Raw genomic sequence first — 14,616 nt, forward strand, 5'->3', positions numbered from 1 at the left:
CTCTGGCAGTTCTCGTGCAGGAAGACACGCGAGACCTCCTGGCCCCGCCTCCTCCCATCATCCTTCTGTTCTCCCCGCCTTAGCCCTGATCGTCCGCTGTAGTTCCAGTTCGGCGCGAAAGGAGTAGTTAGCGCCGTTCGGCAAGTGGCGCAAGCGCGGTGTGAACGGCGCGCGCCGACTGCCCATCTTCTGCCGCCCTGCTTTCTTCTAGTCTCTCCGACTCCTTCCGCTGAGATCCTCGCGTCTCGGTCTCACCGCGCGCGTTGTTCTCGTCGCGTGCCAGAAGCGAAGACGCGGGCCCGGGCCGCCCGGAGAAGAAGCCCGCCGGAGCGCTAGGCCAACGGCCGCGACCGATCCCAGGTGGGGGGAGGGGCGGATGCCAGGGCCTGCGGCCCGCGCTGCTGCGAGACTCAGGGACCCGGGCCCAAGGGCCGGCGGGGAGCCGTTGGAGGCGGCTGTCGGGCCTGGGCCGCCATGGGTGGGGCGGGGAGACCCGTGGGGCGAGCGGAAGTATCGGAGCCTTTCATTTCATCCACTTGCCAGGGAAAAAGAGATTAGGATGGCGGGAGCAGCGGAAGGCAGGCCCTTGCGGGAGGGAGGCGAGCCTTTCCTCTTCTCGTCATTGTTCATCAACATCTTGACTACTCCTCCCTGGGCCTCAGGCCCCCTCAGACCGTGCTATGGGTGACAGTGATGACGAGTATGATCGAAGGCGCAGGGACAAGTTTAGAAGAGAGCGCAGCGACTATGACCGTTCTCGGGAAAGAGATGAAAGACGTCGAGGGGACGACTGGAATGACCGGTGAGACATTTAAGCTTTTTCTCTGTTTTGTTTTCCAGTCTCATTCTGTTTACAATCCCCTGTTATTAACTTTTCTCCTATGACTTTATTAGGCTGAACCTTAATTAAACTTATGATACTTGACGGTCTTGGTGTACAGAAACGGCAATTTCATACGGTTCATCGTGTTTGTTGTTAGCCAGAAAAGCATGTGTCTTTTTTTAAACTTTGGAAGCATTTTGTAAATGAAAAGAAATTAGCTTTTCTATCAGCATCCTTGTCAGTGTCATTCTGAATTGCTCCCAAGAGTACCTTCTCTTCCGTAAACACTTTATACTGTTTGAATTGATTTTTTATATGCTTGATTTTTGAACTATCCTGAAAATCTGAGTTTAAGTATAAAGAAGTAATATTTATATGTGCACTTAAAATCTGTGTATTTTATCGTTTGTAAATTATACCTCCAAAACGTTAATGCAGAAGCAATGTTATTATAGGATTGATTTCACTGCGGAGATTGTAAGACCGCTTAGTTCCCTGGCAGGATATGATAAAATTTCTTGTAATTGTTTTGCCTAAAATTTCAAAAAGAGTTCTTTGGACAGTGCTAATTGAGTTAATTGGTTAGGTTTGAATATGCTAGTGATTAGGTTGCTGGGATGTTTTTGAGTTAATTATAGTTAGGGTATTTACCTTAAACTTCTGATAGGGTTTTAAATAATCAAGGTTTATTGTTTTTTGGAAATACAGGTGGTTTTTTTTTTTTTTTTAATCTAAGCGGCTGACATCAGTGAGCTGATGGCAGGCCCCATTTGGAAACAGACTGTTACAAAGAGTTCGCGGTGACTTATTGTGATAACTTTTATTCATCAGTATCATTTGGGAAAAAGAGTTCAGTTAATCATTCAACTCGCCACCCACCGTATCTCTTAGCTGTGGAGATCCTACCTGGCCACCCTGTTTTCCTGGGTATTTTCTAAGAATGTTGGAAGAGAAAGGAGTTCTGAAGATGGATAAGATGTAGTCATTGCCTTTAAGGAGTGTTTGGAGTGGCCTTGGGGCTATACTGCAAATGAGCATATATAAAAGAAGATCATAAAAAGCACTGAGGGAAAATCCTTCTAAAGGAGGGTATCAGGGTGGTCTGTCCTGGTTACGGGAGAGGTGGCACTTAGCCAGACATGGAAGAATATGGGGGAATTCCCCAAACACAGATGGAGGGAGTATGTTGGAGTTGTGGATGTACATTGTGTGCAGAAAACAGTACAAATTCTGGCTTGGTTTAAGTAGTGATTCTCAAAATGGCGGTCCACAGGCCCTTGGTCCCCGAGACCCTTTCAGATGTCTGTGAGGTTAAAACTATAGAAATACTAAGGTATTACTGAAACTTTAACTATAGTGACATTTGCACTGATGGTGCTATAGCAATGGTGGATAAAACTCCTGGCACCTTAGCACAAATTAAGGCAGTGGTGCCAAACTGTGTCAGTAGTCATTATTGTATTCTTCACTGCCAGTTTCATTGAAGACTGGTCCTGATGAAGCAGTCACAGTGATTAATTTTATTAGACTCTCGATACGTGTCTGAGATAGCTGGTAATGTTTGTTATTTTTATATTGTTCAATGAAATGTGTCAAAAGTCGTTGAAAGAGCAAGGTAGAAGAGTGGATTTTAACGTAGCAGAGTATAACGTAGCCGACGAGTTCACTGATAAGATTTCAGAGGCCACATTGCAACTAACCTTAAAACTACCCTTGTTTTAAGAAGTATCAAAGAACGCTATCCGTAATTACCTGAAAAGCCTACCATAGTACTCCCTTTTCAAATTACATATCAGTGTGAGGCTGAATTTTCTGCATATACATCGACCAAAACAACATGGCACAATAGATTTGAATGTGGAAGCAAATAATAGAATCCTGTCTTCTGTTAAACTAGACCTTAAAGAGATTTGTAAAATATGAAACAATGCCATTTTCTCACTAAAATGTTTTGGATAATAGTAATTTTTACACAAACATGTAGTTTATATTAAATGTAATTTAAAAGTGAATAAACCAAACAAAGCCCAAACCTATGGCCGTCGAGTTGAGTCTGACTCGTAGTAACGCTAGAGAACAGAGTAGAACTATCCCATGGTGTTTACAAGGTCGAAATCTTTATGGATGCAGACTGCCACATCTTTCTCCTTCAGAGTAGCTGGTGGGTTTGAACCACTGACCTTTTGGTTAGCAGCTGTGTGCTTAACCACTGTGCTACTAGGGCTTCTTCTATAAGTGAATAAATACTAAATTTTTATTGTTTGTTTTAATTTGGAGTATGGTAAATATTGACAGGTAGAACCCACATGATCAAAAACTCTTTGGCATCCTCAATTTTGAGATTGGATTCTGAGACCAAAAAGTTTGACAACTACTGGGTTAGAGAAGAGGCCAGAATTACGGCTAGAAACAAAGGTTTTGAATAGTGTTATTTACTAACATTTAAGCAAGGGCATGGCACAATCAGATTTGTGTTTGAGAAAGACCACTTTGAAAGTAAAATAGAGGAGGGTAAGGGGCCGGGGCAAAACCATTGCTGCAGTCCCAGGAGAAACAACCAGGCTACAGATCAGGTTAGAGTTAGTGAGGTGGCAAAGACAGGGCAGGTTTAATAGGTTTTGAGGCAGAGGATTAACAAGACAGTAACATTTGCTGTGAGGGTGATAACTTGATAATTGGATAGATGATGATATGTTGATATAACTGAGAGGGGAACAGGAGGAGGGAAACAAGTTTGAGTACATAGTGGTGGGAATAACAGGCTCCGTTCTGACATGCTGAATTTGAGGTGATAGTGGCTTCTAATTTGTTGTTATGTGCTGTGGCATCAAATTTGCCTCATAGTGACCCAATGTGACAGAAAAGAACTGCTCCGTAGGGTTTTCTAGACCGTAACCTTTATGGGAGCAGATTGCCAGGTCTTTTTCCTGTGGAGCTGCTAGGTGGGTTTGAACTGCCAACATTTTGGTTAGCATCTGAGTGCTTAGCTGTTGCACCACCAGGGCTCCTTGGATGTCTATCTAGGGGTAATTTATGTGGGTCTGGAGCTCAGAAAAAACGCTGGGGTAGAGTTTGTGGGCAGTGGTTGAAGTGATGAAGTAAACCAGGGTTTTTCTGTTTAGAGTGCAGTTTTATAATTTTAGGCAGCCTAGCATCAGAAGTCACCTAGATTCCCGAGAGATAAGAATCAGGATCAGCACAAAGCTGGTTCCTGTGAGGTGGAGGTCACACATACCTCCTCTCTCCAACTTTTCACCATTTCTGACACTAGCTGCTCCCCCATGGCACACTCTACTTGGTTTGGTAATTCGTTGCAGTGGCCCCACAGATCATACTCTTAGTTATGTGGTCTACTGGGGAGATAACATGCTACAACTTGGGATCAAGATCCACTTGGAAGTAATAGGAATAATTCGGGATCAGGGTTAGGAAGCACATAGGCAAGGCTCGGGAGGCTTCCCCCGGGTGGAGAGCACATCCCTTCCTTCTTCAGTGCAGGACAGCTTCCAACCAGGACAGCTTTTAGGCCTTCCTGTTGACTGTGCCAACAGGCAAGCCCTCCTCTCAGCCATGCACACCCACCTTGGCCTTCGGCCTCCCTGCCAGAGGCCTTTTCTATGTTAACTGACCCAGCTCATAGCCAGTGTTGGAGCTTGCTCAGCTCTCTTAGCTGTTTTCCTAGCAACAGCTTTCTGCCTTCACCACCGACTCTGCCACAGGACCCCTTTCTGGGCCTGTCACCGCTGGCTAGGACCCCTTTCTGGGCCACTTGCCATCTTCAGTGTTAACAGCACTTGACCCATGTTACAGCTCTTATAGGAAATAGCTGTTGTAGGAGGTTCCTTGCCTCTTCTCTCTCTGCTGCTTTTCTCTTCTTGCCTCTAAAAACCGCTGTGGGGTTGGCTGCTTATATGAGCAGCCTCTTCATTTTGTCCTCCTAGGAGAACCATAAACAGATCAATCCTCACAAGTCACTGAATCCTATTGGGTGGATTTTCAAGCCCATATTTGCATAGCAAATTGACCAGTCCCTGCAAGGTGCCTAAAACAGACGACTCACAGGGCAGACTAGTCCATGGCCAGAAAAAAAGTAGCAAATCATAGGGTTTTCAGCTTACCCAGAAATCAACCTGCGGAATCCCTGGGCGAAGGTAACAAATGACTCTCTGAGATAGAAAACAACTTGGGAGCCCCCCTTCCTCCAAGGTGCTTTTCCAAAGAACTGGGGCAAAGGTAGCTCCCCAGGGTTAGGGGAAAAAAAATCTCCCAAGCTGTTTTTCCAAAGGACCAAGGCAAAAGGCTACATAAAGGAACTCATTTCACCACAGCCTGGTGGGATAGGGCCTGTCCAGGAGGTTAGCCTTGGGATATCCAGCTGTCTCTTTAGTTACCATTTCTTGTTTTTATCTCCAGAGAATGGGACCGTGGCCGGGAGCGCCGCAGTCGGGGTGAATACCGGGACTATGACCGAAATCGGCGAGAACGCTTCTCTCCTCCCCGCCATGAGCTCAGCCCCCCGCAAAAGCGCATGAGGCGAGACTGGTGAGATGGCTGTAGTTTCTCTGTGTCCTCTCCTTAGCCTCAGTTCCACCTGGGCCTCAGCTCTCTTCTATCGTCTTCGTTGAATTTTTCTCAAATTTCCCGTAAACTGATTGTTTCTTTGTCCCTTTACACCCTTGGTGAGAGATCATATTCCCTAGATGCCCCTCCGTCTTATTCTCCTTCATGTTCTAGAGGGATGGTTCCCTTCTCTGACTTTTGTGTCCCCCACCCTCAGGGATGAGCACAGTTCTGACCCATACCACAGTGGCTATGAGATGCCCTATGCTGGGGGGGGTGGGGGCCCAACTTATGGCCCCCCTCAGCCCTGGGGCCACCCAGACGTCCACATCATGCAGCATCATGTACTGCCTATCCAGGCCAGGTAAAGACCTGGGGTTCTCTGGAGAAGGGAGTTGGTAGGCTTGCGGGTGGTTTGGGGTTGCTGAATACCATGACCGGAGCCAGGAAGTGGCTCAGGCACACACAGGAGTGCCTGTGGGGGTGGTAGCAATTGATGCCTGGGCTGACGTCCATGGTGGGCAAAGGAAGGGGGCAGCTGGCTACCTCGGCACCCCCATCCCCCCACCCTCTTCCCCCACAACCAAGACCTCCTGACCGGGCCCCCCCCAGGCTGGGCAGCATCGCAGAGATCGACTTGGGTGTGCCTCCACCAGTCATGAAGACCTTCAAGGAGTTTCTGCTGTCACTGGATGACTCTGTGGATGAGACAGAGGCAGTTAAGCGTTACAATGACTACAAGCTGGATTTTCGGAGGCAGCAGATGCAGGATTTCTTCCTGGCTCATAAAGATGAGGAGTGGTAAGTGCCCCGACTTGTCTGCTGCATTTTCCCTGGCATGTTTCTCCTGGCCCAGCCAGTGGAGCATGCAGCCCTGTCCTCTTCCCATTTTCCCCAAACCGGAGTTTCCTGGGGGTGGGGGATGGGAAGTACAACAGCATTCGCTGATGGGGTCTCCTCAGTTCAACGACTGCCACGGCCCTACCCCACCTCCCTTTCCCGCTGTCCTCAGTGAGTTGGATACCTCCAGGCAGCTGGCTGGAGACGCCTGGCCCCTTGGGGCAGCAGACTGTTTCCCACTTGCTGGCATTGGGTCACTGTCATTCCTGGTCGCTGGGACCCTCTATGGCTGTGGCATCCTCCCAAAAACGACGAGTGAATCCAGACAAGAAAACAAAGATCTCAGGGTCATTTGACAGAAAAAGAATTTTAATTTTTTTTCCTTTTGTGGATGTTTTAATTTTAATCAACCATCTTTTCCCCCCTTCCTGCTCCTCCTCCTCATCCTCTTTCTGCTCCTCCTCCTTGAAAAGAGCCAGAACTGGGAACTACACCCGCCCATCGACGGAGCTCGGAGCAAACCCACCTCACCCCCACCATACCCAGCCCATACATGAGCTCCCTGGGCTGAGCCGCGCTGCCCCGGCCAGGCAGACAGGCAGGGCACCGCTGTGCACAATGCAGTGGTCTAGCTGAATGTGATTGCTCAGGCAGCTAGTCAGTCAGGGCCCCCACCGCGGAGTCCCGCGGGGGGGGGGCACCCGGGCCGGGAAGCCCCAGCCAGGAGCCAGCCGGTGGCCCACCAGCCAGCATGGGCCCTGGGCGCGGCTAGTTAAATCTTGAGCTCTGTTTGACCAAGCAGCCAAGGTAAAGATCCTGGAGGTGATGCCTGCGGCTTTTCTTTTTCTCTTAACACTGAACATGTGTTTCTGTTCTGTCTCTGTCCTCTTCTTTCTTTGTCTCAGTTCCTTAGTTAATTTTATTCGTTCTCCGTCCCTCTACTTGCTCCCTAACACTTCTTTCTCTGTGTTTTCAGTTTCTCTCTGTCTGGTCTTCAGTTTTTCCCCTTGTTTTTGGTTTCTGGGAAATTTTCACCTTTTCCCTCTTTCTCATACTCCTGGTTTCTTTTGCCCCTTCTCCCCACGGTCCTATTTAAATGTTTCCTTTTTATGCCCCACCCCTCTTTTTTCTCTGTCCCCGTGGGCAATACCTGAGGTTATAAGGGCACTTCAATTTTTCCCTTTGGTTTTTCCCTGTCCCCTCACCATCTTGCTTGTCTTCCCAAGGGGGAGAAAAATATCCTGCCTTTTTCTACCTGGTGCATTTCAGGTTTCCCTATCTCCCCTCTAGGGATGGAGGGACTTGGTGGGAGCAGTCCTTTAATGACTGGAGTTTGGGGTTGGCAAGAAGGGAGGTCTTTGGGGCCTAACATTTCCTGAGTCGTCCTTTCTGGCGCTTTGGTGGGAAACTGTAACTTTTTAAGTTCATATTTCCCAGAGACTTGGGGCAATAAATCTGCCTCACTAAGCCTGGCCTCCCTCCTTAGTCATTTTTCTTTCCAAATCCAGAGCTCTTAGTTCTTGGTCCTCCCTCACATCTTCTCAGAGCACGACCTTTGGTTCCCTTTGGGATTGATTGGGTGGTTCTAGTGCACCCCTCTCCCCTAATCTCTGCTTTCGTGATCTTTTGTGGGTGTGAGAGGTTGGGGGCTATGCCCTGACTTTTCTGGGCCCCACCTCATGTCCTGGCCCTGACTTCCAGTGAGTGTTTTGTGTTTTCCCTCCCCTGTTCCTTCTCAGGTTTCGGTCTAAGTACCACCCAGATGAGGTGGGGAAGCGTCGTCAGGAGGCCCGGGGGGCCCTGCAAAATCGACTGAGAGTATTCCTCTCTCTTATGGAGAGTGGCTGGTTTGATAATCTTCTCCTGGACATAGACAAAGCTGATGCCATTGTCAAGATGCTGGATGCAGGTATGTGGATTTGGAAGGTTGGCATGAGGTTGGAGGCTGTCTTGTTGGGAAACAGGAGCAGGTTGACAGAAAGCCAGAGGCTGAAGGCTAGGATTCCTGGATTATGATTTCTCCTCTTTTTGTTATAGCTGTGATTAAGATGGAAGGAGGCACAGAGAATGATCTACGCATTCTGGAGCAGGAGGAGGAGGAGGAACAGGCAGGAAAGCCTGGGGAGCCCAGCAAGAAAGAGGAAACCCGGGCTGGGCCAGGGCCGGGGGATGGAGAGCGCAAGGCCAATGATAAGGATGACAAGAAAGAAGATGGCAAACAGGTCTGAGTGATGGGCCACTGAGAGGGGGAGGGTAGGAATGGAGCTTCTTTGTGGTGGTGCTGTGGTCCAAAGGGGCTGGAACCCAGGGAGTTGTGTGTTAATGTGAGTGGGGATAGAGAAGAGCCTCTGGGCTGAGCTGTGGAGGGTGGGAGGGGACCGTCTGATAAAGGTTGAAGGGGAGATATGACATCCCCAGTGATTGTCTCTTCTTGTAGGCTGAGAACGATAGTTCTAATGATGACAAAACTAAGAAATCCGAGGGTGACGGGGAAAAGGAAGAGAAAAAGGAAGACTCTGAGAAGGAAGCCAAAAAGGTAGACTATCTCTGACATGGGGATCAGACTTTCAGGGCTGGGGTCCTGGATTCTGACCCATCCCCTCCTGCCATGTCTCTCACAGAGTAGCAAGAAGCGGAATAGGAAGCATAGTGGTGATGACAGCTTTGACGAAGGCAGTGTATCTGAGTCCGAATCTGAGTCTGAGAATGGCCAAGCTGAAGAAGAGAAGGAGGAGGCTGGTAGGTTTTATCTTCTGTAGTCCATTCTCTTCCAAATGAATAGGGTGGTAGGGTTCATTAGAGGTTGGTGAAGTTGATGGGATGGAGGGGGTGCCTGTTTGGGAAGACTTCTGTGGGAGGTGGTAACAGCTTACTTCTGTATTGTCCCCTCTGAATTCAACAAAAAAATTCACCAACTCCTGCCACCTCCTGCACAGAAGTGCTCAAGGAAAAGGAGAAGCCCAAGGAAGAAGAAAGGGAGAAGCCTAAGGAGGCCCCAGGGCTGGAATGTAAACCTCGGCCCTTGCATAAGACTTGCTCTCTCTTTATGCGTAACATCGCGCCCAACATCTCCCGGGCCGAGATCATATCTGTGAGTGGGGGAGATGGTGTTGGAACAGGGATGACACGCAGACCCTTACAACCAGGCCGTATTCCTTGAGGAGGGGCAAGGCACAGGACATTACATGTCTAGACATATATTCCTATGTTTCTAATGGTGAGACCCCTTCCCATGGGGCCATACCCTTCTAGGACTGACCCTGATTGCACCATTTGCTTTCAGGTGCTGGCATTCTTAAGCCCTTTACTGGTTTTTCCTTGCCGGTGGGGGTGCGTGGGATGGGGGGGGGTAAATTAAAAGGCGGTATCCCCTGGAGTTCTGAGGACATGAGAATTGGAGGAATAAGTGAATTCTTGTCTCATCACTAAATGGGGTTTCTTTTCTTCTGCTTTTTTAGCTTTGTAAAAGATACCCAGGCTTTATGCGTGTGGCACTATCGGAGCCCCAGCCGGAGAGGAGGTGAGGAACTGAGGGCAGCGTGACCCTCGATACCTGGGAGAGAAGATGCAGAGGAGGGTTAATGGCTAACACTCCCCTACTCCTGGATGATGCTGACGTTTTTCTTTTTTCTCTTGGTTAGATTTTTTCGTCGTGGCTGGGTGACCTTTGACCGCAGTGTCAATATCAAAGAGATCTGTTGGAATCTGCAAAACATCCGAGTAAGTGAACTGTTCTGAGGAAGAGGGGAAGTTGGCACTCCATGCTCCATATGGATTCCTTTGTCCACGGATTCATTCATTCTGCACCCTACCTCATTCAGCCCACTCACATGAACTGTTTACTGTTGGCTCTGGGCTAGGCTCTGGGATCGTTACCGTGAACAAGACACAGCTGGTCCCTGTCCTCGGAAAGCTCATAGTCTTAGCACTGACACTAATAGGGCCAGTGTTGGAGTTGCTGGCACTTGGGCAAGTTGCAGTAGGGTGGGTGAGCCCACTGATGACATGTTTCCTACAGCTCCGGGAGTGTGAGCTGAGCCCTGGTGTGAATAGAGATCTGACCCGTCGTGTCCGCAATATCAATGGCATCACTCAGCACAAGCAGATAGTGCGCAATGACATCAAGCTGGCAGCCAAGCTGATCCACACGCTGGATGACAGGACCCAGCTCTGGGCTTCAGAGCCTGGAACACCTCCTCTTTCCACGGTCAGTGACTCCCCCATGAGACTTTCAAAAGTAGTTGATGCTATCTCATCTGCTGTGGGCACTTTGGTCTCCCTTGAGCTGTAGCAGTGACTCCTTGTACCCATCTGCTTCTGTTTGCCCCTTCCTGCCTGGGTAACAACACCTCCAATGCCCAACAGAACAGACTGGCGCTAGTAATTATTTGTGGGTTGTTGTATGCTGTTGAGTCAGTTTTGACTCACAGGGACTCTATATGACACAGTAGAACCGTCCCAGGCTATAATCTTTATGGGAGCATATCACCGGGTCTTTTTTACCCCCAGAGAGGCTGGCGGGTTTGAACTGCTGACCTTCTGGTTACTAACTGAGCACTTCACCATTGCACCACCAGGGCTCCTTATTTGTGGGTTCAAAACAAAACAAAACAAAAAAAGCCAAACCCACTGCTGTCGAGTTGATTCCGACTCACAGCGACCCTATAGGACAGGGTAGAACTGCCCCATAGAGTTTCCAGGGAGCGCCTGGCGGATTTGAACTACCGACCGCTTGGTTAGCAGCCATAGCACTTAACCACTATGCCATGAGGATTAGGGTAGGGCAGATAATGAAGACAAATAGTGAGCAAAGGCCACAGGTCAAGTGAGACCTGAACTCCATTCCCCCTCAAGTTGCCTTTTCAGGTGAGATCCCTAGGCCCTCTACCCTGAAGGGTTTTCTCTGCTTTGTCTGCCCCTGCTCATCGCCCCAACCCCTCCTCCCTTCCCTCCAGAGTCTGCCCTCTCAGAACCCAATCTTGAAGAATATCACTGACTACCTGATTGAGGAGGTGAGCGCTGAGGAGGAGGAGCTGCTGGGGAGCAGTGGGGGGGCCCCCCCTGAGGAGCCTCCGAAGGAAGGGAACCCAGCGGAGATCAATGTGGAACGGGATGAGAAGCTGATCAAGGTGCTGGTTTAGCCGTGTGGGGCATGGGAGAACATGTCTCAGGGTAGTAGTATGGTGAATTAGTAGGTCCTAACTGGCTTCTCATTTTCCTTTAGGTTTTGGACAAACTCCTTCTCTATTTGCGCATTGTACATTCCCTGGACTATTATAACACATGCGAGTACCCCAATGAAGATGAAATGCCCAACCGTTGTGGCATCATCCATGTTCGGGGCCCCATGCCACCCAATCGCATCAGTCACGGAGAAGGTGAGTTGCCAGGCTCCCCATTGCTGATTCCTCTGAGGTTTCCTTTTCTCTTTAGCTGTGTCTAGTCTTATTCCTGCTCTGATAGCAGTGTTCTGCTACCTCCTTTAAATTCTCTCCTTCCACAATTCCTTGCTTTTGGCTCCCTTCTCCAACCTGCTCTCCATCTCTCTTCCCAAACTACAGTGCTAGAGTGGCAGAAGACATTTGAGGAGAAGCTGACTCCGCTGTTGAGTGTTCGAGAATCTCTTTCAGAGGAGGAAGCCCAGAAAATGGGTCGCAAAGACCCTGAGCAGGAAGTGGAAAAATTTGTCACCTCCAACACCCAGGAACTGGGCAAGGATAAGTGGCTATGCCCTCTCAGTGGCAAAAAATTCAAGGTCTGAGATGTTAGAGAGTTGGCTTATTAGAATGGTGGGAGGAGGGGTTTGGGCCAAGAAGTCTAAAGGCCTGGGGAGGGAACTGGGACTACCTGGATACTGGCAGGAGGGGAGAGTGATTTTTCCAGATTGGGTCTGTGGAGAAGATTTAAAAAAAACAAAAACCAAATTTGTTGCTGTTAAGTCAATTTGGACTCATAGTGACCCTGTAGGACAGAGTAAAACTGCACCATAGGGTTTCCAAGGCTGTCATCTTCAGGAGCAGACTGCCACATCTTTCTCCTGTGGAGTGGCTGGTGGATTCAAATGGCTGAACTTCTGGTTAGCAGCTGAATGCTTAGCCACTGCGGCACTACAGCTCCTTGTGGAGAGGATTAGGGAATCCATACTCCTTGTTCTGTTCTGAGGCTCTCCTCTTCACCCAGGGCCCTGAGTTTGTACGCAAACATATCTTCAACAAGCATGCAGAGAAAATTGAGGAAGTGAAGAAGGAGGTGGCGTTTTTTAACAATTTCCTCACTGATGCCAAGCGCCCAGCTCTGCCTGAGATCAAGCCAGCTCAGCCACCTGGCCCTGCCCAGAGTAAGATACGATCCATGAGGGTCCGCCACATCGTCTTACCCTTGGTTGTCTAGGGACTCCCTTTAACATGTCACCCCCTGAGAAGTCTACCCCACCTTTAGACCATATTCCTAGGACAGTTTTTCATGCACCTCCTCCCGCAGTAATTCATGTCCCTGTCCGTGTTGTACTCCCCCCAGGCCTGACCCCGGGACTCCCTTACCCACACCAGACGCCCCAGGGCCTGATGCCCTATGGTCAGCCCCGGCCCCCCATCTTAGGCTATGGAGGTAAGTATAGGAGGGGAGAGGAAAGGGGTTGGTGGTTGTGTGGGGCTGGGAGAAAATTTAGCTGGGACATAATCGAGGTTGTGATTTTTCAACTCAACTATGATTTTTTTCATAGCTGGTGCTGTCCGCCCTGCAGTCCCCACAGGAGGACCTCCATACCCCCATGCCCCATATGGTGCCGGCCGAGGGAACTACGATGCCTTTCGAGGCCAAGGAGGTTATCCTGGGAAACCCCGCAACAGGTGAGAATGAGCTGTGATGCCCAAACTTTCTGGCTCTGTGTTGCCCTCTTCAAACTCCCTTTTAGGGACCCTCAAGTCTCATCCCATTTTACCTTTTACCTCACAGGATGGTTCGTGGAGACCCAAGGGCCATTGTGGAATATCGTGACTTGGATGCCCCAGATGATGTTGATTTCTTCTGAGCCATCCACTTTCCCTCACTTGGTATCATCTGTAATTATGACTGCCTTGTCCCATACAGTTCTGAGGATTTTTTGTACATTCAGCCATACTGCCAATAAAAGCGCTTCCCCAGTGATGCCTACCTGAGTGTACATTATGTATGTACCTCCCCAAATCCTCGCAAAGATTGGCTGGGGCCATCAAAGATTGGCTGGGGCCATCGTTGGCTGGAACTTGCCAATTTTATTGATGCCAAATGCCCCAGGCACTGCTGGGACTGCCCTGGGGCTTGACATTAGGCACCCCTCTTCCCCTTTTTAAGAAGTGAAAAGGTATGCATGTATATGTAGTCAGAGACATGGGCTGGTGCCAAAGGCAGTCTCAGTTTTGGGCCCTTATCCTCAGTCCAGGGTGTGCTGCTGCTTTTCTGAGTTATGGCTGGTCAAACACAGGTTGTAGAAGGAGTTTGGGTCAAAGGCTCTGGTTACCTTTTGCCAGCCCACCCACCCAGCAGCCTGTAGTGCACTGGGGTTTTCAGGAGCATCCCAGCAATGAGGGTCCAGTATCAGGACGTAGGCTTCCGTTCCTGGCCCCAGGCAGACTCCCAGCAAGGTCTTGGCTCGGGCGTCCGCATCACCTCCCACCATTACAGGCCCCCCACCCTCCGAGAAGTGGGAGTAGAGCCTCTCCAGTTCCCCCTGAAGCCCCGCGCCACGAGGCACGTGGCACAGGCGCCCCTGGGGCCCTCCGAAGTAGGAAAGGCAGAGGCTGGCCTCTACACAGCCAATCCAGCTCCGGGAGCCCCGGAACCCGGCGGGCTTGTCGCCCATGTCCTCCAGGGCTGCCTGCACGGCGGCCAACCCCGGCACGCCGACGGGCTGGCCCTCTGGCCAGGAGCAGAGCGTCTGCAGGGCGCGGTAGCCGCAGCCCCAGCCCCGGTCGTCCAGACCATCGCAGCCGTAGTGATAGTAGAGGTAGTGGCCCGAGAGGAGGGCCAGGCGAGCGGAGCCGCGGCACGGCGGGGCCAGGCCCAGGTGGACGTCTCTCAGCGGCTCCAGGGCGGTTGGCGGTGGCGGCGGTCACCGAGGCCGGGTAGATGCGTCCTCCTGGCGACGAGGAGCGAATCCAGGGAGAACGCTGGGCTTCAGCGCTGCCTCTGGGTCCCAGGTCCTGGGCCGGCTGCGGGCAGGACTGGCGCGCCGCTCGGGTCACTCACCCGGCGCGGGACAACGAAGAACTCCCACAAAGCACCGCTGCGCCCGCCCTTCCGCTGCGCCGCCTCTGCCGGCCGCACGGCGCAGGCGCGATCTTCACTGCGTGGAGGGGGGCGGGGCGGGGCGGGGATGGGGCGGGGCGGGGCGGGCGTCGACTCCTCTGCGGCCC

General features: G+C 50.5%; 2 protein-coding genes across 6 annotated transcripts; one reads left to right on the forward strand and one right to left on the reverse strand.

Moving 5' to 3' along the window:
• Window positions 1-65: 65 nt before the first annotated feature.
• Window positions 66-13,369, forward strand: SRRT (serrate, RNA effector molecule). 5 transcript variants are annotated; one of them, XM_049903878.1, is made up of 20 exons: window positions 66-360; window positions 544-802; window positions 5,237-5,365; window positions 5,601-5,747; window positions 5,972-6,184; window positions 7,963-8,132; window positions 8,261-8,445; window positions 8,661-8,759; window positions 8,845-8,962; window positions 9,160-9,314; window positions 9,682-9,743; window positions 9,865-9,943; window positions 10,242-10,430; window positions 11,179-11,352; window positions 11,448-11,601; window positions 11,785-11,978; window positions 12,404-12,560; window positions 12,728-12,829; window positions 12,945-13,071; window positions 13,178-13,369. In XM_049903878.1, the coding sequence occupies exons 2-20, from the start codon at window positions 681-683 to the stop codon at window positions 13,251-13,253; spliced, it is 2,652 nt and encodes an 883-aa protein (XP_049759835.1). In that variant the 5' UTR covers window positions 66-360; window positions 544-680; the 3' UTR covers window positions 13,254-13,369. The 5 variants fall into 5 exon arrangements, with proteins under 5 accessions (XP_049759835.1, XP_049759834.1, XP_049759836.1 ...); XM_049903877.1 differs by having other exon boundaries at window positions 663-802; XM_049903879.1 differs by having other exon boundaries at window positions 663-802; window positions 12,740-12,829.
• A 74-nt stretch (window positions 13,370-13,443) lies between these two features.
• Window positions 13,444-14,485, reverse strand: UFSP1 (UFM1 specific peptidase 1 (inactive)). Its single transcript, XM_049903882.1, has one exon. The coding sequence runs from the start codon at window positions 14,061-14,063 to the stop codon at window positions 13,635-13,637; it is 429 nt and encodes a 142-aa protein (XP_049759839.1). The 5' UTR covers window positions 14,064-14,485; the 3' UTR covers window positions 13,444-13,634.
• Window positions 14,486-14,616: the final 131 nt, after the last annotated feature.

Source organism: Elephas maximus, chromosome 12 (genome assembly GCF_024166365.1).
Source record: "Elephas maximus indicus isolate mEleMax1 chromosome 12, mEleMax1 primary haplotype, whole genome shotgun sequence".
Lineage (NCBI taxonomy): Eukaryota > Metazoa > Chordata > Mammalia > Proboscidea > Elephantidae > Elephas > Elephas maximus.